Consider the following 21370-nt stretch of genomic DNA (forward strand, 5'->3'; position numbering starts at 1 on the left):
GCAATGTGGACTCAGTTCAGTCATTTCTTGTGATGAAACTTTTTTTATTCTCTTAGCAGAACTATCCACATAATTTGACTCCAAACTTCAGTTTAACAGAGCTTTTCTGTAGAAATGCCAGTGTTCTGTTGGAAGATCCCCTGGCTTGCCACAGCGATAGCTGTGGAGCTCAGACACGTATCCTGCTTTGGCTGGGACCCTCAGTACTCCCTGCCATACAAGTGCCCTGCATCCTGAATCCTCTTTTGCTTGCTTTTTCTAGTGTGATGCAAAGTTTACCCCCAACCCTTTTCTCTTAATGCCACTGGCAGGGGATGTGCTGCAATGGATGCTTTCAGGGGTAGCTCTTTTGTGGTGTTCTCTGACTTGAGGGTGTGGGATAAGCACCCAGAGTACAAAAAGGGTGCTTATTTGTACAGTTTTAGAAATCTGGAGTTATATTTAACAGGAAATAAAATCACAGCACACACACTCTTTGGAACATACTTGGGTTGCTTTCCAAATAAGGCTTTTGGTTTCTGGCAGGAAAAATAGGGCTCTGTTATAACAACAGAAAATACGAATAGGCCAGAAGAAACGCTTTCAAAATCCCAGCTCAGCCGAGGGTGGCTGTGCCAGGAAAGACCAGCCTTTTTGCTCCAGTACTTTAAGGTGCACTTTCCTTTCCCTTCCCCAAGAGCTCTGGGCTGAAGTGATCATGGAAAGCTTCTTAACTCCTCAGCCTTGCCTTCACATGGGTGAACACATGTTCCAAAAAAACAAGCCCCAAACCAGTTCAGTGTTACTTTTATCTTTCTGTGTGTTTGATGTTTTTGCTGGTCCCATTTGTGTCCTCCCTCAGACTGGTGATAAGAGCTGCCACTCTGATAAGCCATGGAAACTACACAGTGCCCAATCCTTTACCCTTTCTGCCTCCCTTTGATGCTCTCTTTGGGAGGCTTCTTCTTCCTTTATTCCAACAAATCATGAAATTGGGGCCTATAATGCTGCCAAAATACAGGTTGCTTGAGGGAGCTTGGTAAGTTAGGTCTGTCAAGGGGTTGGGTACCTTCTTCTGTCTCCATTCCCCTCAGCTACCAAAAATTCCTGCACCTGGATTGTAGAGGAGCCATTTTACACACACCTCCATGACAAGTGTATTTTTAATTTATTTTTTAATGTGAGATTGCATTTTTGATCAAGTAAGTAGGCAGAAGAGACCTGAAGCAATCCCTGCCAACCCCTCTCTACCCACACTCCATAGCCTCATTGAAGAAAAGGTATGGGATGGGACATGGATGGTTGATGTGCTGGTGGGAGCAGGAGGTTGAAATGAGCCTCCTGGCACCTTCTAAATGTGTTTTTGTCCATGCACAGTACGTTGCACTGAATGTAGGAGGAAAGGTGAGCTCTTCCCCCCATACACACACCTCTTTCCCTGTGGAAGATCTTCCTCTAAGGAGAACAGCCTGTGACACATTTCCTTCAGCAGAAATCATTATTTGAGGGTGGCACACAGGTGCTCCAGGCCTTCCAGTAGCTTCTGGGACTGGCAGACTTCCCTCCCACCACTTGCAACTGCAAGTAAAGGAAGAGCAACAGGCAGAGGAGGATTGCCTCTTCAGCAGACCTGGAGAGGAAGCTGTGATAGAAGCAAGAAATCCATAATGATCTGGCAACCCATGGCTGCAGCAGCACTGTGTAGAGAAAGCAGGAGAGAGCCATGCTGTTGTCCCAGAGGCACAAGGTGGCTTGTCCCCACAGAGGGCCCCTGCTAAACCAGATAATGAGGTGGAGCTGAGGGAGAACAGTGTTGGTGCTTTGGTAGGCTGGAGGTTGTGATGCTTTTCTGGTTCCCTGGCTCAGGGGATCATGGTACTTACTCATGTTAGAGTTAATTGGAAGTTAGTGTTGAGAGGAGCTTTGCACTGGGGAGATAAACATGAGGGAGCAAAAGCACCTGAAGAGCATCCTGCAGCTTAAGCAAGGTTCTGAGTCCCAAATTACAGCACCCTGCCCTGCAGCTGCTGCCCAGAGTCTGGAGGTGCTGAGGTGTGCCCAGGTCCCTGGAGCTCTGCCTTTACATAAACCCCCGAATGCCTTGGCAGGCACCAGCCTGCTTGGGGGGCTTAGGGGTGCTGGTGGCATCCACAGCCCAGTGCTTGGTGCCAGAGCAGCCAGAGCCAGCTCCTGCAGCAGTCATGATGTGGCAGCGCTGGTCACTGCTTTCTGTGGAGATCCCCACGCCTGGAGTGGGATTCCTGCATCCTCCCAGAGATAACAGGCTTTGAGGGGAGATCACAGAGGTGCCTGGCCATGGTGTCAGTTTAGTCTTGATGACTGTTCACTGTTCAGCAGACTTCCCGATTTCACCCACAAGTGTAGCTTTATTTATAGCTATAAATTGTGTCAAAAAATTCAAGTGTTTTGATGATGTCCTCTCAGCCATAAGATAAAAAGAGGAGAAATGGAGAAATCTACTCTTGTTTACTAATAAGTAATAATTTTACTAAAGGCTAAATACCATCCATGTTTCCATAAATACAGTGCATGAAATCTCTAAAATTTACTGCGTGTACTCAAAAGCAGTTAACCCAAAGACCTCAGATTTTTGTGGTCAGAGCTCCACAGAGCAGCTTTCATTTTGTTTGCTAGGATCTGGGAGTGCTCTTTCTCAAGGTGGGAATGAGAAAACCAGTCACTAAGTGTAAGTTATAAATTATGAGAAAGATTAATGCCATGTAGGAAAATGAGCTAATGCAAAAATCAGTTCAAATTGGATGCATTTTTACAGTGATGGGAATGGGACAGGGTTTTCTCCTTGGTTCCCTGAGGGTGCAGAGCTAATAATTAAAAACATCTATATTGCACAAAGTAATAAACATCCTCTGTGCAGGAAAGGAGGGTTTTGTGCTTGCTGGCTGGCCTTTCCCCTCCTTTACTCTTCCCAAAGATTGGAATAAGAAGAGGGGTGTGGGTTTGGTATTTTTTTTTTTAATTTTATTTTTCTGGGGGATTGTGTTGTGGTTTTGGGGGTTTTCTATGGTTTTGTTGGTTTTTTGGTTTGTTTTTTTTTTTTTTTTTTTTTTTGTACTCTTGCTCTTACCTTGCCCCTCCTGCCTGCCTGCAGCCTCCCTTCGGGCAGCTGCTGCTCTGACAGGGTGTGCAGGAGGAGGTGGATCAAGGGGCCTCGTGGGGCTGGGGCCTCGCTGTCCCTCTGCACTTGCGGAACCTGGCAGGAGCCCCAGCTGTTCGCTCTCTTCTCTAAGCCGTGGTTTTCAGGCTGATCGGAGCCCTCATGAGCCACTGCTCACTAACCCTGCGTGATACCGGGCTTGCCCAGAGCGGGTAATCCTGAGCTCCGGGGCTGGGTAAGGGCCCGCGGGCGGCTCGGTGCTGCCGCTGGGCTGCGGTCGGGAGGCGCGTTCCGCCGTGAATCTGCACGGAAGGTGCGCAGGGCCTGTACCGCGGATATCGGCGCGGTGCTGGGGGCTCAGAGCGGGCGGTAGCCAGCCGCGATTCGCTTCCCTGGCCGTGCGGGAGCGGGGCCGCCAGCAGAGCCGCAGGCTCCGGGGCCGCTCGGCCGCAGCGGGGCGTCCCCGGCGACGCAGGGCACGCGTGGCGGGCCGGCCCCGCCGGGAAGGGGCATGTCCCGCTGACGTGCGGGCCGGGGATTGGCAGCGGCCCGGCCTATATAGGCGGCGGGGCGGGCGCCGCGCCGTTCTCCCAGGAGCGCTCCGTTTCTCCAGAAGGGCGGGCGAGCGGGCACCGGCCGGAGTGAGTCACGGGGGACGGGGGGCGGCCCCTCCGCCGCGGCCGCGGCGCCGACGTGGAGGCTGGCGGGGAGGCCCGGCCCGGCCCGAGGCGGCCTCGCATCCTCCCTGGGGCGCCGACGTGTCGGCGCTGCCTGCAAAGTCCGCGCTAACTTCCCGCCGGCCGGGCCGGGCAGGGCAAAGTCCGGCGAGGGAGGGCATCCGGCGGCGGGAGGTGGGGAAAAGTCTGGCCCCGCGGCGCGGCCTCGGCCGCCGGTGGCATGGCTGTGCCGGCCGGCAGCAGCTGCCGCGGATGGCCGGCAGTGGGGCCACGCCGATGGGGAGGCCGGGCCCCGCGGCTGCCTGGGGAGGGGGCGGCCGGGCCGGGCCGAGGCACGGCATGGATCCCGTCGTTGGTGGGAGAGGGTTAGTGGCGCAGAACGAGGCGGCTCCATGCCGTTCCCGGCCGTCTTAGGGTTTGATTCCGATAGGAGCCAAAGCGGCCAGAGGCGAGCGCTCGTCCGGTGTTGGTCAGCCCGCGGAGCGCCGGCGGCGGGCAGCCCAGCCTGCCGCGGGCCGAGCGCTCCCCTCCTGCCGCGGCTATAGAAGGACGAGCGCCCTGGCCACCGTCGGCGGGGGGAGGTGCCAGCGCCGGGCCCGGAGCCGGCCGTGCCCGCCGCGCTGCACCGGCACCGTTCCGGCGGCCGCGGAGCCGCGCTCGGGGCTGTCACTGGGCCCCGCGGGAGCTCCTGCCCCCCGCTCGCCTGATGCGGCCGCCCCCGGCCTGCAGCCCGCCGGGCCGCGGCGGGCGGGGGCTGCCGGAGCTGGGGCTGCAGCTGCCCCGTGGCGCTGGCCGCGCCCCGACCCCGTTCCCGCACGGTCCCGGTGCGCTGGGCGCGCCCCCGCCGCCCCCTCCCGCTCGGCCCCGCGGGGGGCGCGGTGACAGCGGGGCCCGCCGGGCCCTTTAAGGGCGCCGCCCCGCCCCGCCGCCCCGCCCCCGGTGCCGCCAGTGCTGAGGTGGCGCTGGCGGCGCCGCCCGCCCGGCTGGGCCCGCGGGGCCTGGCGGCTCCCCAGCCCCTCGGCCGGGCACGGCAGGGCCGAGCGGACCGGCAGCCCCGTGCCGCTGCCCCGGGGGTCACGGCGGCGGTGCGGGCCTGGCTGGGCTCCGGGCACCGACTGCCCCGGCGCTGCCCCTGTCCCAGCCCCGCTGAGCGGCGCCGTCTCTGGCTGCCCCACCGGGCCGGCCTGCAGGACGCGGCCGGGTGCACGTCCTCGGTGGCGGGGCCGCCACAGGGCTCCTCCTGTCCGGGGCCAGACGCGGCGGCGGGGCCGGCGCTGGTGGAAGAGTAAACATGGGGGATGGGTCAGGGCTGCCCGCGGCCAGGGCTGCGGTCGGGTTGCACTCTGTGATGCATTAAGTCGGGAATCGCTGCGAAGGGAGACTGCGTTCTGCCACACAGCAGCTGTCTGTCAGCGTGATCCCCTCCAAACCAGGGGACCTGGGCCTCCAGTCTGAGGGAGCCCGTCGGTTTTCAGAAAAGAAGTATTTTCATGTGTCCACTCATCAACCAAGAGGTTACCCTGTCCTGGATGAACCTTTGACAGAGCACAGTGCCTACCACAACCAGCCCAGCCTTGCTGCTGTGTGTGGTTCTCACTGCATGCCATTAACAAAGTAATAATGTTTGTATTAAGTATACTTTTAAATAACATGTAACTGACATTTCCGTCCACAAGAGCTGCCTGTATTGGCAGTGTAACTCATGACTTTACCTTTGTTTCTCTTCATACAAATGTTTCCCGTGTGATTAGGTCTGGCCATTGCTGGAGGTTATTTTTAGGATGTTTCTCTTTGAGAATTCGTTCTCTTTATTGAAATGTACTCTAGACTTCTGTATCTTTATTTGGTGCACAAAGCCAGCACTACAGGCAGTGTATCAAGCAGGCAGTTTGAAACCTGTTGACCCAGTCAGCTCCATGCTGGCATGACGTAGCTGTAACCTTAGTTTCAAACCTAAGTGGGAAGGCAAGGAGGTGTAAGATCCAAATGCAGTGCTTGAACTGCTGGTTTTGATGTTACATTTAAAATACCATTCTAATGGCTGCCTCTGATTTTGGCCAGAGATGAATCCCTGAGGCCTACAATATACCAGATGCTTGGAATTGCTGGAGATGAGGAGTATTTGTTCTTAGCTTCTTGTATGGGTGACGAAGCAGAAATTCATATGGATAAATGCTGCCCTTTGATTCTGCATTCAATGTCTGGCTGCTCTCTGAGGTGGAGGCTGAAGGAGGATCTGTGCAGCTGCTGTGTACACAGTGAAACCAGCAGCTGTGCCTTGAGGTTGTGTCTTTCAAGTAGGTGCTATATTGGGTGTTGCTCACTGACTTCTTATCCTTACCCTCCTCCTCTAAGGAGAAAAATACATGCAAGATCAGCCAGGTGGTGCTTTCTGGAGAAATGAGAGTTATAAGCACATCTGTGCCTTTAGCAAGGCTCTGGCCAGGCCTGGACAGCTGTTTGTGATGTCTAGCATGCCTCTCCCTCCTGCCTTCATTTGGAGCTTGCCACAAGGTGGTGGCACCCTCGTTAGTGACCCAAGGAGCTGCCACAGAGTCTGCAAGCCTTGGGGAGATAGTCTGGAACAGGTGCCATGGCAGTACTTGCTTTCCCTGGATCTGCAGCAGCTTGAGCAGCACAGGCATGTACCATGGACACATAACCATGTCTTACACTGGGGTGTAACCCTGGACTGCAAGGAGATTTCTCCAAGATCAGGTTGCTAGCCACCCTTTCTGTGCACAGCAAATGCCTTGCAGAGATCTGCATTGCTGCAGCAGCTGTACTTCAGCAGCAGGACTGGCTGTCCCAGTACCTGCTGCCTCATTCCTGGATTAATTGCAGCATTAGCTCTATTGCTCTGACAGCACAGTTTGTGCTGCCTTCTGCCTGTTCAAGGCATGTTGAAGGAGGGGAAAACAATGGCCTTGGCTGAGGTGCAGATCAGGCCTGGATGACTGTTGCATCACTGTTTTCTCTGTTCTTCCCTCCTTTCCTTCTGCCACCATCAGCCTCCCTTTACTGCATCACAGCTCTAGCATAATGTGAGACACCCCATCAGCAACACTATGTTTTTAGGAGTGACCCTGGTTTTGGGAGCCTTTTCAAACATATTGGAATGTCAGAGATGGCAACTGTCACTTTCCTGAAAAGCAATCAAGTTTGCTGTACAGATGATGGTCCAAGCAGCACTGCAGGGTGTGTGTGGGAGAGCAGCCTCTTGTCCCATGAGCAGGCAGAGGCACTGGGTTTTAGGAGAGTGCCAGCTCTGCAGAAACACACAGAGCAGCTCTGGGGGACTCTGGGTGTGGATATTGTACAACTGACAGTGTGTGTACTGTACCAACTTTTACATTTTCACTTGTATTTCTAAGCACTTTCTCAGTAAATCTGCAGATCCAGATTCAGGAGATGGAAATCCTTTCCCAACAGTGTATTTTTCTTCCTGGTTCTGCCTTTTGTACACATTTAAAATAGTCCGTGTAAATTTTCTTCTTCAAACTTTCTGATTTAGGCCTGGAGACAGAATTTAGTGCCTGGTGCATGATCTTATTGCAATAAAAACTGCAGAGCTGGACTGCCCAGCAGCTGAGTGTTTGCCTTGGTTTGTGAGGATGTCTGTGTTGATTCACCCAAGCTCCACTGAACTACATTCCTAACTTGTGACTGATGGCAGTGCTGTTGGCAGGTTTTCAGGTTGTTAGTCTCTTCTGACTAGAGAAGGTCTTGCTTGCAACCCTGAAATTTCATGTTTTGAACATCTGTTATTAACTGAGTATATTTTTGCCTGATATTGGATGGCTACTCTTGTAGCCAGTGTGGTGAAAGAGTAACTACTCCAGACTTCCTGCTGTGAAGTTTGAGTAGAAAGTGCCACAGCTAATAAAATATGACAGGTGTCGTGTGTGGGGAGATGCAGCTGGGTATGAATGTTTTGGGTAAGATGCAGCTTTGAAACCTACAGGCAATGTGCTGTTGGAAGTCATAGTAACAGGGATGTCATGTTTTCTGTTGTCTTGGACCTAATTTATTTATTTTAATTTAATTATTTTTTTTCTCTACAGCAAAAGCTGGCAGGCTGACAAACAGGCAGCTTACAGGACGGACTCTCTGGCTACTGACCATTTAGCTGGTAAGTTTGTACACCATTTAGCTGGTAAGTTCTTATTTTGGGGAGCTAAAGATCTTGCTGCTGCTGAACTTGCTAGTCAGAGTGGCTTTCTGAGTGTGTCCCTAAGTCAGGCACCTAAATAAGTTTCTCATGAAGAGGAAACAGCTTCCTGGGTCCTTTCTCTTTTAACTGTAGGGGTACACAATGATCTTGGACTGACAGTCCAGACATTCACCTAGTCATGTAAAAATTGACACCATTAATAATTAATAGATTAATGAGACTGTACTCTAAGTTAATTAGAGTATGCTTTAAAAATTTGTGGTGTCCCCCTTTCCAGTGACCTTCTTAGGTTACACATCCTTTGCCTTCTTAGGGAGGAGCTCTGGTTTTGGTGACCACTGTGTAGGGAGGAAATATCCCCCCAAAATTCTTGTTCCAACAAGAAAATCAGGCAGTCAGTGGGCCCTGGGGGTGCTTTTCAAGAGGAAGACTGGAAGAGAGCTCAGTAACAAATACTTTGTCTTCCTGGACTGACTTTGTTCACCCTGGCTGTTGGTAATACTGTTGCCATTCCATCTCTCCCAGTGGCATACCCGGATTGTGTGTGGGTGGGAAGTCGACAATGAGCTCTGTGGCAGTTTTGACCCAGGAGAGCTTTGCTGAACACCGCAGCGGCCTGGCCCAGCAGCAGGTGAAAGGTGAGTTCCTGTCATGTGCCTCTTGATCCAGACTGCACAGACCTCTTGAAAGTGTGCATTTGCCTTTCCTGAATTAGTGTTTTACTAGACTAGCTTTCCACCCCCAGCAGCACAGTGCAAGACTGTGAGCAGATGGGCCTGAATGCTTCAGAGAGTTCTGGCTAGCAGTGCTTTCAGCCCTGGGATGGGGCACATCAAGAGTGGGGCACTGAGCTACATGAGAGCCTCATGGATCCGTGTGCTGGGCTGTCATTCCCACCCTTTGCTCAGCCAGGTGCTGGGCGTGGTCACTGACCATACAAACTGACTCTGTGGTGGATTTTGGCATCCATTCCCAGCTGTGAGCTGCTCCATTTGGTATGGCTCAGTGCACATAATGTACAGCCATACAGGCTTTCCCTAGACTTTGCCCTAACTATAGTCCTTCTCTGCCTTTTCCCTGGGCTGATATTTGTCTTATCCCCTTCTGACCTGCACCCTTTGGTCCTTTCACTTCTTTCAGCTCAGCCTGTTTTCCCCTAATTGAACTCCTCTTGACAGAGTTGGCAATAAGGTGCTGTTCACTCCCTGCACCCCCTGTGCCAGCTCAAACAAGGCTGGTGGTTTGTGGCATCCACTGCAGTCTGTGCTGTGCTGATGTCAGTCGTGCTCCAGACTTGGCAGCCCCATAGGCATAGTTGTAATAGGATTAATAGCAGGGCACAAGCCATTTGCTCTCCCTTGTTAGTGGTGCCTAATTACAATTGCACTGCCTGTGAACAGGGGCATTTCTGCAGGGAAAGTGACTCATTTGCCCTATTTGCTTTACTCCAGTTACAGCTTTAAACTCTGAAGAAGAGAATGATCCTCCAACCTACAAGGAAGCCTTCCCTCCACTCCCTGAGAAAGCACCATGTTTGGAAGCTGCCCAGGAACCTGCTGGTCCCTGGAGCAAAATTCGACCAATAAAGGCTTCTGTCATCACTCAGGTTGGTGGGAGTGGATGTCTTATCTCCTGTCTTTTCCCCACTCCCCAAAGTAGGTGAAGTGAAGCATTCCCTGGAGTATGAAATCCTTGGTATGTCAGTCAGCCTCTTTGTTGTATTTTACCCTGGTACTGCAGCTGAGAGCTAGGACTGCTCTGGAGGGGAGGGATGTGTTGGAAAACTGTCCAGAAGAAGCTCTGCATCCCTGTTCCTCAAATAGCTGAAGCAGGCCCAGAGGGAGGATTGCAGAATTCCTGTAGTGAGTGCTTATCCCCCTTTAGGAAGAGTCCCAGTGTGGGGCAGCCTGGCTGCTGAAGTGCTCCTGCACTTCCCTGGGCACAGCTGCACAAACCTGGGAGGTCAGCTTGCCACCAAAGTCCTGCATAGCCACGAGAGAGAGAGAGGAGCTGTCAGGCAAAGCACACTGACAGCTTGCTGTGCTCTTTTTGTGTCTGTGGCTGAGCAGGTGTTCCACGTGCCGCTGGAGGAGAGGAAATACAAGGACATGAATCAGTTTGGAGAAGGGGAGCAGGCCAAGATCTGCCTTGACATCATGCAGAAGACAGGAGCTCACCTGGAGCTGTCTCTGGCAAAGGACCAGGGCCTTTCCATCATGGTCTCTGGCAAGCTGGAAGCAGTCATGAAGGCTCGGAAGGAAATTGTTGCTCGGCTGCAGACTCAGGTGAGGGCAGCTAACTGTTTTCACTTGATCCTTGCTCCTCCCCAAGACTCCTGAATGCTTTGAGACCCTTGGGTGTGTGTGCTTATAAGCCAAAGAGGTGTTATTAGATGACTAACTCAGCTTTGCCATATATTTTCAAAGCATACAGTTGGCAATTTGGAATGGAAATGAGGCTTAAAATAGGGTTCAAAGCTAATTACAGGCCATGGTGTTGCATGAAGGGTGGAGTCTTCAACCTGTGACTTTGTGCTGAGGTGCTGGTGCTGGCAGGGTACAGGCCCCTCACACAAAACTCATGGTGTGTGAGAACAGAGTGGTGCTTTCTCTGAAGTCCTTCAGAGAAGAATGTGGAGGGATGGGAGAAAGAAAAGTAGAGAAGAGGGAGTTCTGCCAAATGGTGGAAGTTTCATATTGGGGTTCTGAGTTGTGTAACTTGAGCCCCATTGGTAAGTAATTACAGACTGCTTGTTTCAGTTGCTTCTCCTTTCAGTCCTCTGCATTTTGATTTCTTACTTTCAGGTTCTTGAGTTCATTATCAAAATGGTACTTCTTGTTAAGATCCATCATAGCCTGGTGTCACGCTGTGTTTTAAAGTGTAATGTCCAAGGTAGTTAATGCAGTAGTTAATACCATGCCTGCTCAGTGCTGTTCAGCCCATGTGTCATACCCTGCCAGAGGGATGAAAAAGGGACAAACTCTACATAATGTGCATCTGAAAAAATAGTTTAGGTTGTACTACCACAGATCCATGCCCCACATGTCCTCACATATCCCTCCTACATGGCCCCAGGTCTGAAAGGTGTGTCTGTGTTGCAACTTCTCCTAGGCTTGGCTGGCATCAGTATGTGGACAGGAAGTTGAAGAGTCACGCCAAGTGATCTGGTTTTGATTTGATTTATTACTTTTTCCATTGTAGCTTGAATTGTAAGTGCCTAGTTAGTTAATAGTTACATATTCCCTGGGATCAAGAGCGTAGTAGCAATCCTAAGCTCTCAGGTCAGTAAAAACTCATTGAGAAGGGCAGAAGTCAGGAATCCCTGTTATGAGCCAGACCTTTAATGCTGGATTTAGAAAAGTTCTGGGAACCCCTCTTTTTCAAGAGAGAAGCAGTCCCTGAAGCAGTGTGTGCTGCTTTGAAGACACCTTAGCACTCAGTAATGGTAAGCATAGTTGAGCTGTCTGCCTGCTGGAATAAGTTTCTGGTGTTGAATTTCAGTTTCCTAGGAGTCAGGCTATGTCTTCTTCTCTGTAGCCTTGGCAGCAGATATCAGAGTTCAGATAAACTCTACCCCAGAGCTGTCATCCCAGTTGCTCTCTGGTGCTGAGAGACTGAGACAGTGGAGCATAGACACCTCCTCATCTGTGCCTGAAGGCTTTTGCTTGTTCAGAGTGTTGGTCCTGGGAAAAAAGAAGGTTTTTTAGGGAATAGTGGGGTTTAGACTCCTGGAATACAGGCACTTTAGATCAGCTCCTCTGGCATTGTGTCAGTCTAGATGGATGTGCTGGAAGACACTGTGTTTACTCCTCAGTTGTAGCACTAAGCAGCATCTGAAAAGCTTTCCCTGTGCAGGCAGGGGCTCTCACAGATCCTTGGCCTCTGTATTGCAGGCTTCAGCGACAGTTGCCATCCCCAAGGAGCACCACCGCTTTGTCATTGGAAAGAATGGTGAGAAGCTGCAGGACCTGGAGCTCAAAACTGCAACCAAGATCCAGATCCCCCGCCCAGATGACCCCAGCAACCAGATCAAGATCACTGGCACTAAGGAAGGGATTGAAAAGGCCCGACACGAGATCTTGCTTATCTCTGCTGAGCAGGTACCTCAGTCCTGTGATCTCTCATGTCATTATCTGAAGGGCCATTTTGGTTCTCTGTGGTACATTAGATGTTTGTAGCCACCATGGTCACAGCCAGTGGTTGTTGTCATTACATTGCAATGGTTCCATATTGCCAGAGTTTTGTACCCCCTTGATGTTTCTTGTAGGCAGCTCCTCTGGGCACTGACTCTTCTTTGTCCTCTCAGCAGCCAACTAGCTCCAGTTCCCACCAATCCACTCTTTTATAACACTCTTCTTATTGGCTACAGCTGTGGCCTGTTAACATCAGGCCTGCTCCTAATCCTTAATAATTAACCCAGCTGCAACTCTTTAGGGGGTAAGATTACTTTCTATACTACCTTTATATTCTATCCCCCTACAAATGGTAACACTGTTAGTCTGAACAGAGATGTACACCATTCCACTGGCTGTTTGAGCACTGCTTCCAGGTTCTGCACCTTCTGCTTGTCCCTTTTGTCCATCTCTGAAGTCAGATAAGCACTTTTCATATTTTGAAGTGAACCACATTAGATGCCAGCTAAGACCAGAGATTAGAGGCGAATATCATAAATTGAGAACAGCAGTGTTTGTAGATGGAAAGGAGTGGAACCTGCAAACTGGAAAGGTGCTTGGGTTAGAGTGTCAAGCAAGACAGCACTGGGAATTCAGCTGTATGTGGCAGAGATGTAATATCACCAGCAGTTTCCCTGAGGGCTGTTCTGGATTCCTGTAGGATAAGCGTGCCGTGGAGAGGCTGGATGTGGAGAAAGTGTACCATCCCTTCATTGCTGGCCCTTACAACAAGCTGGTGAGTGAGCTCATGCAGGAGACAGGGACACGCATCAACATCCCCCCGCCCAGCGTCAACAAGACAGAGATAGTCTTCACAGGGGAGAAGGAGCAGCTGGCCCAGGCTGTGGCTCGTGTTAAGAAGATCTATGAGGAGAAGGTATGGATGGTCCCTAAAGTTTCCCATCTTCCCCTCACCTGCTCACAGCCCCTCTTCCCTTCTTGTTCTACTTCTGTGCATCCCTCAGTTGTATTCTCCTCGTGTCAGCTCTTGCTCAGCAGCCCTTGCAGTACATGGACCTGGGTCTTACCATTTCCTTGCTCAGCAGAGTGGGACTTGGGGTGATTCTGCTGGGGAGGTGACAGATCTGCTTTTTTGTGTAATGGAAATTAGCAGACCACAAAGAGTGCTCTGGGTGCATGTTTTCACAGGTGCTGCAAAGGAAGGAGGGAAGTGTGAAGGCTACAGTGTGGCCAACTGACAGTATCAAAATTGTTACATGAGTAGAAGTTGCTGAAAAGTAAATTTCACCTCAGTTTATTTTCCATTGCTAGTGTCACTGTGAATATCCTTGTTGTGGGTTGTTGGTCTGTTTTTCCTCATGGTTAAGTCTGCATTTGTACCAGTCTGAATTTCAACACAGATAATCAGCTTATAGCGTGGTGTTGCATTACAGCACTGCCTGGGGACAGCTGGGCATTGTGCAAGGGCAGGGGTGTGTATGTGGTCTCTTCCATGTACTGTCCCAGGGAGTCTTAACAAAATTTTTGTATTTCACCTGTCAGTTTTTGAGAATAGGGCTTTCTGTAGGCAGGTCCCAAAGATTCTAGGGTACTGCAGAACTCCTGTGCTCACCTTTGCTTTGATCTTTCCTGGGTGCTGAGCTTCACTGCATCTTGTGTCTCTTCCTTTCACTTTTGTCCTTCCCTGCTCCCTTGTGATTGATGCTCCAGTGCCTCTGCTCCTACAGAAAAAGAAGACTACTACCATCGCTGTGGAGGTGAAGAAGTCCCAGCACAAGTATGTCATCGGCCCCAAGGGTAATTCCCTGCAGGAGATCTTGGAGAAAACTGGAGTGTCTGTCGAGATCCCACCCACTGACAGTAGCTCGGAGACGGTGATACTGCGAGGCGAGCCTGAAAAGCTTGGGCAGGCATTGACTGAAGTCTATGCAAAGGTACTGATGGGATGGGCCAGGCTCCTTTGAAAGCCCCACAAAAATACATCCCTAGGCACTGACAGGTGGAGGGGGGTGGTCTCTGTCAGGCTGTCAGAGTTGCAGCTTGGAACTCAATAACAAGGTTGCAGCATGGGAATTGGAAGTGAATTTTTGTGAAGGCCTCTTGCAGTCTGTCCATCAACAGCTCCTCTGTCTCTCAGGCCAACAGTTTTACCGTCTCCTCGGTCTCAGCCCCCTCTTGGCTTCATCGTTTCATCATTGGAAAGAAAGGACAAAACCTGGCCAAAATAACTCAGCAGATGCCAAAGGTATGGGTGAACTATTAGCTTAGCACCAGTTGAAGTAGAATGTGGTTTAATCCAGATCACTCTTTGTAGAGAGAGAAATGTATTCTGGTATGGATAAAACCAGGGAGGAAATGACACAGATCTCATCATATTCAGGGGAGCTACCAACCAGATTCTACTGCCTCAAATACTTTCCATCCTATGTTACTTTCAAGCATTGAGTCCTTCAAAGAAAGCTTTATGTGTTAGTATTTGGAGAATTGATGTAGTAGGAGACCTGGAAATTCTGAGAGACTTCTCCCTTGTGAGTTAGATGGTATCTGGAGAAGGGCTAGGTGAGCAACTTCTCCAAAGCTCTTGCAGACTCCAGAACAGCACCAAAACCTTGTGCTCTAGACACCAATATGACCAAAATTGTAGGTTGCCTGCTTCAGAAATCATGTGTACTCTTAGTGGAAGGGATTGATGGTAGGCCTGACTGACAGCATTGACCTGACTTGTGTCTTGGAAAATTCTTACTGGTTTCCTTGCCTTGTGTGTCAAGGTTCACATCGAATTCACTGAAGGAGAAGACAAAATCACTTTGGAAGGACCTACAGAAGATGTGAATGTGGCACAGGAACAGATTGAAGTCATGGTTAAGGATCTGGTAAGTTGCTGGTGCTAGTTCTACTGTATAAAAAGAAAGTGGGGAAACAGAAGAGATGAAGTGTAGCTCATGTCTGTGGGTATCTTCACAGGCTTAACAGAACTTGCAGAAGGCAAGTTGTGTGGCAGGTGAACAAAAACCTTGGTTATGAAGCTTTTCCTAAAAAATCACGGGCACATCTTCAGTCTTTTGATGCAGAGAAGGAAAGATTCTCTTTCAGTCACAGCTGGAGAGGCATTTAAGTCTCTTTAAATGTTTCCCAATAATGGTGCTCTCAGCTCAAAGCAGAGGAGTGTTCTGCTGTGCTCACTAGCAGGAGGAGTGCTTGTAGCTGCAGCTGGAGTCAGTGCCTGCACTGGCAGTGGGCACAGGCAGCAGCAGAGGGGGCCTGCCATGCCTAGCCCTGTGCAATTCTTTGTAGATCAACCGGATGGATTATGCAGAAATCAATGTCGACCACAAATTCCACCGACACCTCATTGGCAAGAACGGAGCTAACAGTAAGTGGGGTGCCTTTCTTATCCTTCCTCAACTCAGACTCTCTGTGATAAGCCTATCATATCGTGGCTCTGCAGCTCAGCCAGGGTGCTGCCTCCATCACATTGCCTCTGCTTTTTTGGAGTGAAGTTGGCACAAGAAGATAAATGGGCAGTGAGGCCTTGGGATGGCTTTAATGTCTTGGAAAGTTGAACAGATTACTTTGCTGTGTCCTGGCAGAATTTTTGTGTTTTGGGGAGGTTAGAGAATTGTCTTTTTTCTTTTTTTCAAGTTCGTCTATGTGAATTTCATTTTAGAACTCATTTGAGTGGGTAGAAATCTGCATGGTGAGTTTTTCCCCAAAAAGAGAATTTGGGATTAGAAATGAATGAGTATCTTCTAGTCTAAATATGGTGGTGTCTGGGGAAGAAACAGATTCCTCACTTTGGCAAATGAACTATTGCCTCTAGATGCCATAGTGTTTAATTGTACAGATTCCTGTGTAGCATGGATCTGCTCTTGCAGATCCAAAGGGAAAGAGGCACTTTCCCTGATTCAGCTCCATCCCCCTGGCCTTTCCTCAGAGGCTGATGTACTTCTTAAAGCCTCTAGTCAAGGTGTCTTTGCTTCCAAATGGTGCCTAGCAGAGTGTGTCACCACAGCCCTTGCCTTGCAGTTAACAGGATTAAGGACCTCTACAAGGTGTCTGTGCGCATTCCCCCGGACAATGAGAAGAGCAACCTGATCAGAATTGAAGGAGACCCACAGGGGGTCCAACAGGCCAAGAAAGAGCTGCTGGAACTCGCTTCCCGTATGGTTAGTGGGATGTGATGCCTGGGAGGTCACAGGGTTTGAGCTCTTATGTTCCCTAGTAACCTGCTGGTAGAGGTGTGTGCCCCTGGCCCACTGAGCACTTGGATCTTGTGACAGCTGCAAGTTCCTCTATTCCCTTGGATCCCTTCTCTGTCAGCCTAAAATAAATTATATCTGGAGGAAAAACATTGATGATCAGTAAGCTGTTGGGCAGCAAAGTGGTAATGACAATGATGTGGCTCTCCTGCTGAGCACTCCTTGTAAACTCTGTTCTCCACAGGAAAATGAACGCACCAAGGACCTAATCATCGAGCAGAAATTCCACCGGACCATCATTGGGCAGAAGGGCGAGCGGATCCGGGAGATCCGGGAGAAATTCCCAGAGGTAAGGCTTTCCAGGAGAGGAGGGATTCAGAGGGCATAGTTCCTACTTGGGTAATAGACACATGATCAGTAAAGTCATAAATGTAGTGTCTCTGTGAGCATGAGAAATATCTAACTGATCTGTGAGTGCTCATACATCTAAAATATGTGAGAAGATGGTTCTTCTTGCCAGGGACTGCTGACATGGTTACCTGCTTCCAAATGGGAAAGGAAATGTTCAGAATTCCCCCAACCTTTGCACATGTCTAACATGACAGTCATTGTATTTGTTTGAGCTGACCTTAAGTGACCATTTCCTGCAGGTTATCATCAACTTCCCAGACCCTGCACACAAGAGTGACATTGTCCAACTCAGAGGTCCCAAAAACGAAGTGGAGAAGTGTACCAAGTACATGCAAAAGATGGTGGCAGACCTGGTAAGGGACACTTCTATCTGCTATTCTCTCTTCCATGCCTGAATAACCTTGGAATAGTGGAGAGCTGTAGGGGCTTGACTAGGGCTGACACACCTCAAGATGAGGGAACTGTGGACATGGTTCTATGTGTATGGGGGCAGGCAAGTAATACCTGTTATTTAAGGGCTATAGGAGAGGGTACCTGTATTTGCTTATTCTTGGAAGTGTCCCATATGGAGAATTCCTTGGGTCTAAGCCTGTTGTCAGAAGCTTGTTTATCAAATTCCTGGGGTGCAGTCTCACTTGCCAGGATGGTGTAATCTTCAATTCCCCCTTCCTTTCTCTCTTAGGTTGAAAACAGTTTTTCTATTTCTGTTCCCATCTTCAAACAATTCCACAAGAACATCATAGGGAAAGGAGGTGCCAACATCAAGAAGGTGAGAAATCTTTCCTGTCTTTGCTGCTCATTACCATGATTGCCTACAGTGAAATCTCATTCACTGGTCTCCCCTGCTCATTGGTAATACAAAATAAAACCTCCAAGGCCTCTTTTTTTGTCATGGGACACCTCTCAAATGATTTTTATTTTTTTTAATTGTGGCAGATCCGTGAAGAAAGCAACACCAAAATAGATCTCCCAGCTGAAAACAGCAACTCGGAGACAATTGTTATCACAGGCAAAAAAGCAAACTGTGAGGCTGCTCGTCACAGAATTCTGGCAATCCAAAAGGAACTGGTAAGTGAAACAGCTGGCCTGTGGCAGATCAGGGACTTGAAAACATAAATATAGGAGTTTTAGGAGATACAAATACAGAAGTGCATGTACTGGGGTGTGGCAGGGGGGAGACAAATATGGATGTCAATCTGTTCTTGATGCTTCAGCTGAAGTTTGTGGCTGCTCGTGTGTTAGGAGTGGCCAATCCCAATTCCCTCTGGTCAGGCATTTCTGACACTCAGCTCTGCAGAGCTCCTGGCAATGTGGGAGTTAGGGGGCAAGCAGAGTCTGTGCAAACACACAGCTATAGCTTGACTAACATCCCATACTGTCCTTGCTTAGGCCAACATCACAGAGGTGGAGGTCTCTATTCCTTCCAAACTCCACAATTCCCTCATTGGCGCCAAAGGCCGCTTCATCCGCTCCATCATGGAGGAATGTGGTGGAGTCCACATCCACTTCCCCACAGAGGGCTCTGGCAGTGATACTGTGACCATCAGGGGCCCAGCCCAGGATGTGGAGAAAGCCAAGAAACAGCTGCTACATCTGGCAGAGGAGAAGGTGAGCCTTGCCTTACAGGGGATGGAGCGGGTTGGTCTGACCAGCTTTTTGTTTCTGGAGGTTGAAGTGATTCCCTCTGCCTGCATGGAAGGATTTTATGTCAATAGAACAAATCCTTTTTTGAGGGATTTGAATACAGTTTGGGTGATTAAAAGTCATACATTTATGACTTCCATCCTTGTGACAATGAATTCTTCTCTCATGGGCAGAAGAACTGTCTGTAATGCATCTCTGGGTAGACTGATGATACACTCAGAGTTAAGGCTCCTTGCTTTTGTGGTTTGAATGTTCCTGGGTACCTGCACTTCTCTGAAGCACTTTACTCTGTAGATCTCCTTCACTTTTTTCTTGATCTCTGCATTTCAGCTCCAGTTCTCCCATTTCACTGCATATATTCAGATTTGAGAGCTTTTGGTTACAAGACCTTGCTCTGAGTTGTGGCTGACTGACTCAGTCATTTTAAGCCAAGCTTTCTGGGGTCAGCATGTGAACATGCTCTCCCTGGGAATGGTTAGTTGTCTCTGGGAGCCTGGCTTGCAGTAGTTAGCAAATGATTGTGTTGCATTTTGTGCAGGTCAGACCCTTCTGGGGAAGTCTGCTCATATTCTCATCGGTCATACTGAGTGTACAGTTAGTTTTTTGGCCCTGAGAACATCTTTGGGGTAGTGTTTTTAATTTAAGACATTGTATACCTTTTTTACTTTCAATGGGGAGCTGCATCTACTTTGCTTTTGCAGCACTCTGCATGTGGGTGCAGGTAACATATCTACATGCTGACTGTTGGTGCTGGTGATATTTTCTGTATATTAACATGTTCCATGGGTGTCTGCTCCTTTCAGCAAACAAAGAGTTATACTGTGGACCTCCGTGCAAAGCCAGAGTACCACAAATTCCTTATTGGCAAGGGTGGTGGCAACATCCGCAAGGTGCGGGACAACACGGGGGCCCGCATCATCTTCCCCACCTCTGAGGACAAAGACCAGGAGCTGATCACTATCATGGGAACAGAGGAGGCTGTCAAAGAAGCACAGAAGGAGCTGGAAGCCCTCATCAAGAACTTGGTATGAACTTTTTCCTGCGTCTCACTATTGCAAGGTGTAATGAGTCAGCATGAAGGACCTGCTTATCCTAAAACCATTTGCTGGCCTTCATGGGAGCTCAGGAGGATCCTTCCTTACCTCAGGGTGAGGTTGTAAGCTGATTGCTGTTGAGTGCAGCCGACTTGTGCCTGTCACCAGGACAGGGGTTGACTGGCTGTGTTGTGTTGGCAGGATAACGTGGTTGAAGACTCCATGGTGGTGGACCCCAAGCACCACCGCCACTTTGTCATCCGTCGAGGACAAGTTCTCCGTGAGATTGCAGATGAATATGGTGGTGTGATGGTCAGCTTCCCGCGCTCCGGCACCCAGAGCGATAAAGTCACCCTCAAGGGGGCCAAGGACTGTGTGGAGGCAGCCAAGAAACGCATCCAGGAGATCATTGAGGACCTGGTATGTTGTAGAAAAACTGTTTCTTCTGTACTCTGTTCCCTCAGTGTCCTGCTTGAACCTGCTGTATAACCAAGCTTTATGTGAACAAGTCCCGTGGTAATTCTTGGATTTGAACCTTTGCTGTCAACATACAGGGTCTGCAGACTTTAGATCCTGGCTTGAGAGTAGCAGCTGGCTCCAAAATGCCAATTCTGTATGAATTAATCTCCTCTGACAATCTTGGTTTTCAGGGGTGGAAGTAGGAGGCCAGTTCTTGATGTACATCTAGACATTAAAATATTGGACCCTTCTTGTGCCTCTCCATGTCTGGCCTTGGCCAGTGGTTGCTTTCAGAGCTTTCCTGCACTGCTAGTATTGGCTTTTGGAAGTAGTCAAATGTCAAATCTGTTCTTTTCCCATCCATCTTTATATTTTTCCATTTCTTCTATTGCTTCCTCCTCTTCAGAGTACTGAAGAGTTTGAGCTTTGCTCTTGGAAGCCTTTAATGTCCTGAGTTCAAAGCAACCTTCTTTAAATCTTCTGCTCTTCCAAAAGAGAAATGATTCTTGAAAGTTTTGAGTTCTTCCCCTGTCAGGCATTGTTATCCTTTCTTACTCCTCTCTGTGTCCATTTTGGGTTTCACCATGCACAAACATCCTGTTTTGTGGTGTGAAAGAGGCTGCATCACAATGGAGCAACTCTGCTTTCCCACAGGAAGCTCAAGTGACAATCGAATGCACCATTCCACAGAAGTTCCACCGCTCCATCATGGGCCCCAAAGGGTCCCGGATCCAGCAGATCACCCGTGACTACGGCGTCCAGATCAAATTCCCTGACAGGGAGGAAAACCCAGGTATGTCTGTGGTTGCATGGTGGGATGGTAGTTGGGATGGTCAAATGACTGTACCAGTGGATGTATTCTACTTTAAATCTATGGAGAGAACTGATCGCTGGTGTTCCTGCAGTGTCCTTGAATCTGGGCTTAGCATCAGCCATGTCCTCTTGGGAATGGGACAGTTTCAGGAGGTCAAACTGCAGACCTGGCTGTTGTGAACATGCTATCACTGCAGAGTACAGGGAGAGCCAGGACATCCTGACAAAAAAGGCTGTGTGAGCTTAGTGAGGTCTCTCTGACCTCTCAGTCTTAGGATCTGGAGGAGGGAGATGATGAATGAGGAGGGGACTCTGTGCATTGAACACAAAACTTTCCATGTTTTCAGCCCCTGTTGTGGAGCCAGCTGTGCAGGAGAATGGTGAGGAAGGTGGGGAAGGCAAGGAAGGGAAGGACACAGATCCCAGCTCTCCGAAGAAGTGCGACATCATCATCATCTCTGGCCGCAGGGAGAAATGTGAGGCAGCAAAGGAGGCGCTGCAGGTGTGTGGCTTTCTCATCCCCTTACCCCCTTAAGGTGGTGATGCTTGGATGTAATTTGTGGTGGTGGTAGTAAAAGCTGCTCAGTCCAGATGCTATGCAAGTGGTCAGTAATGTGGCCTGTAGAAGGGATCTGCACTACTCAAGGGAAGCCCCTCTGCTCTGTGACTTCGCCTGGCATCTTGAATCACAGTGCCTGACTTTGTAATTAC

The 21370-nt window shown here is 49.7% G+C and overlaps 1 protein-coding gene across 2 annotated transcripts in view; it reads left to right on the forward strand.

Annotated features, from left to right (window-relative positions):
• Nucleotides 1–21370, forward strand: part of HDLBP (high density lipoprotein binding protein) — a 39132-nt gene that overhangs the window by 10002 nt on the left and 7760 nt on the right. Inside the window, exons 1-21 of one of the 2 annotated variants that reach the window (XM_058030897.1) lie at nt 3708–3756; nt 7857–7924; nt 8492–8604; nt 9418–9572; nt 10036–10251; nt 11860–12066; nt 12800–13015; nt 13827–14033; nt 14237–14344; nt 14868–14972; nt 15394–15472; nt 16126–16265; nt 16543–16647; nt 16949–17062; nt 17392–17478; nt 17646–17777; nt 18099–18317; nt 19157–19378; nt 19589–19807; nt 20501–20639; nt 21007–21161. In XM_058030897.1, the coding sequence (XP_057886880.1) occupies nt 8529–8604; nt 9418–9572; nt 10036–10251; nt 11860–12066; nt 12800–13015; nt 13827–14033; nt 14237–14344; nt 14868–14972; nt 15394–15472; nt 16126–16265; nt 16543–16647; nt 16949–17062; nt 17392–17478; nt 17646–17777; nt 18099–18317; nt 19157–19378; nt 19589–19807; nt 20501–20639; nt 21007–21161 (2901 nt within the window). In that variant the 5' untranslated portion in view covers nt 3708–3756; nt 7857–7924; nt 8492–8528. Of the gene's footprint in view, nt 1–3707; nt 3757–7856; nt 7925–8491; nt 8605–9417; nt 9573–10035; nt 10252–11859; nt 12067–12799; nt 13016–13826; nt 14034–14236; nt 14345–14867; nt 14973–15393; nt 15473–16125; nt 16266–16542; nt 16648–16948; nt 17063–17391; nt 17479–17645; nt 17778–18098; nt 18318–19156; nt 19379–19588; nt 19808–20500; nt 20640–21006; nt 21162–21370 lie in introns of those variants that run through there. The other variant, XM_058030896.1, reaches the window with a different exon arrangement.

This window comes from Melospiza georgiana, chromosome 10 (genome assembly GCF_028018845.1).
Source record: "Melospiza georgiana isolate bMelGeo1 chromosome 10, bMelGeo1.pri, whole genome shotgun sequence".
Taxonomy (NCBI): domain Eukaryota; kingdom Metazoa; phylum Chordata; class Aves; order Passeriformes; family Passerellidae; genus Melospiza; species Melospiza georgiana.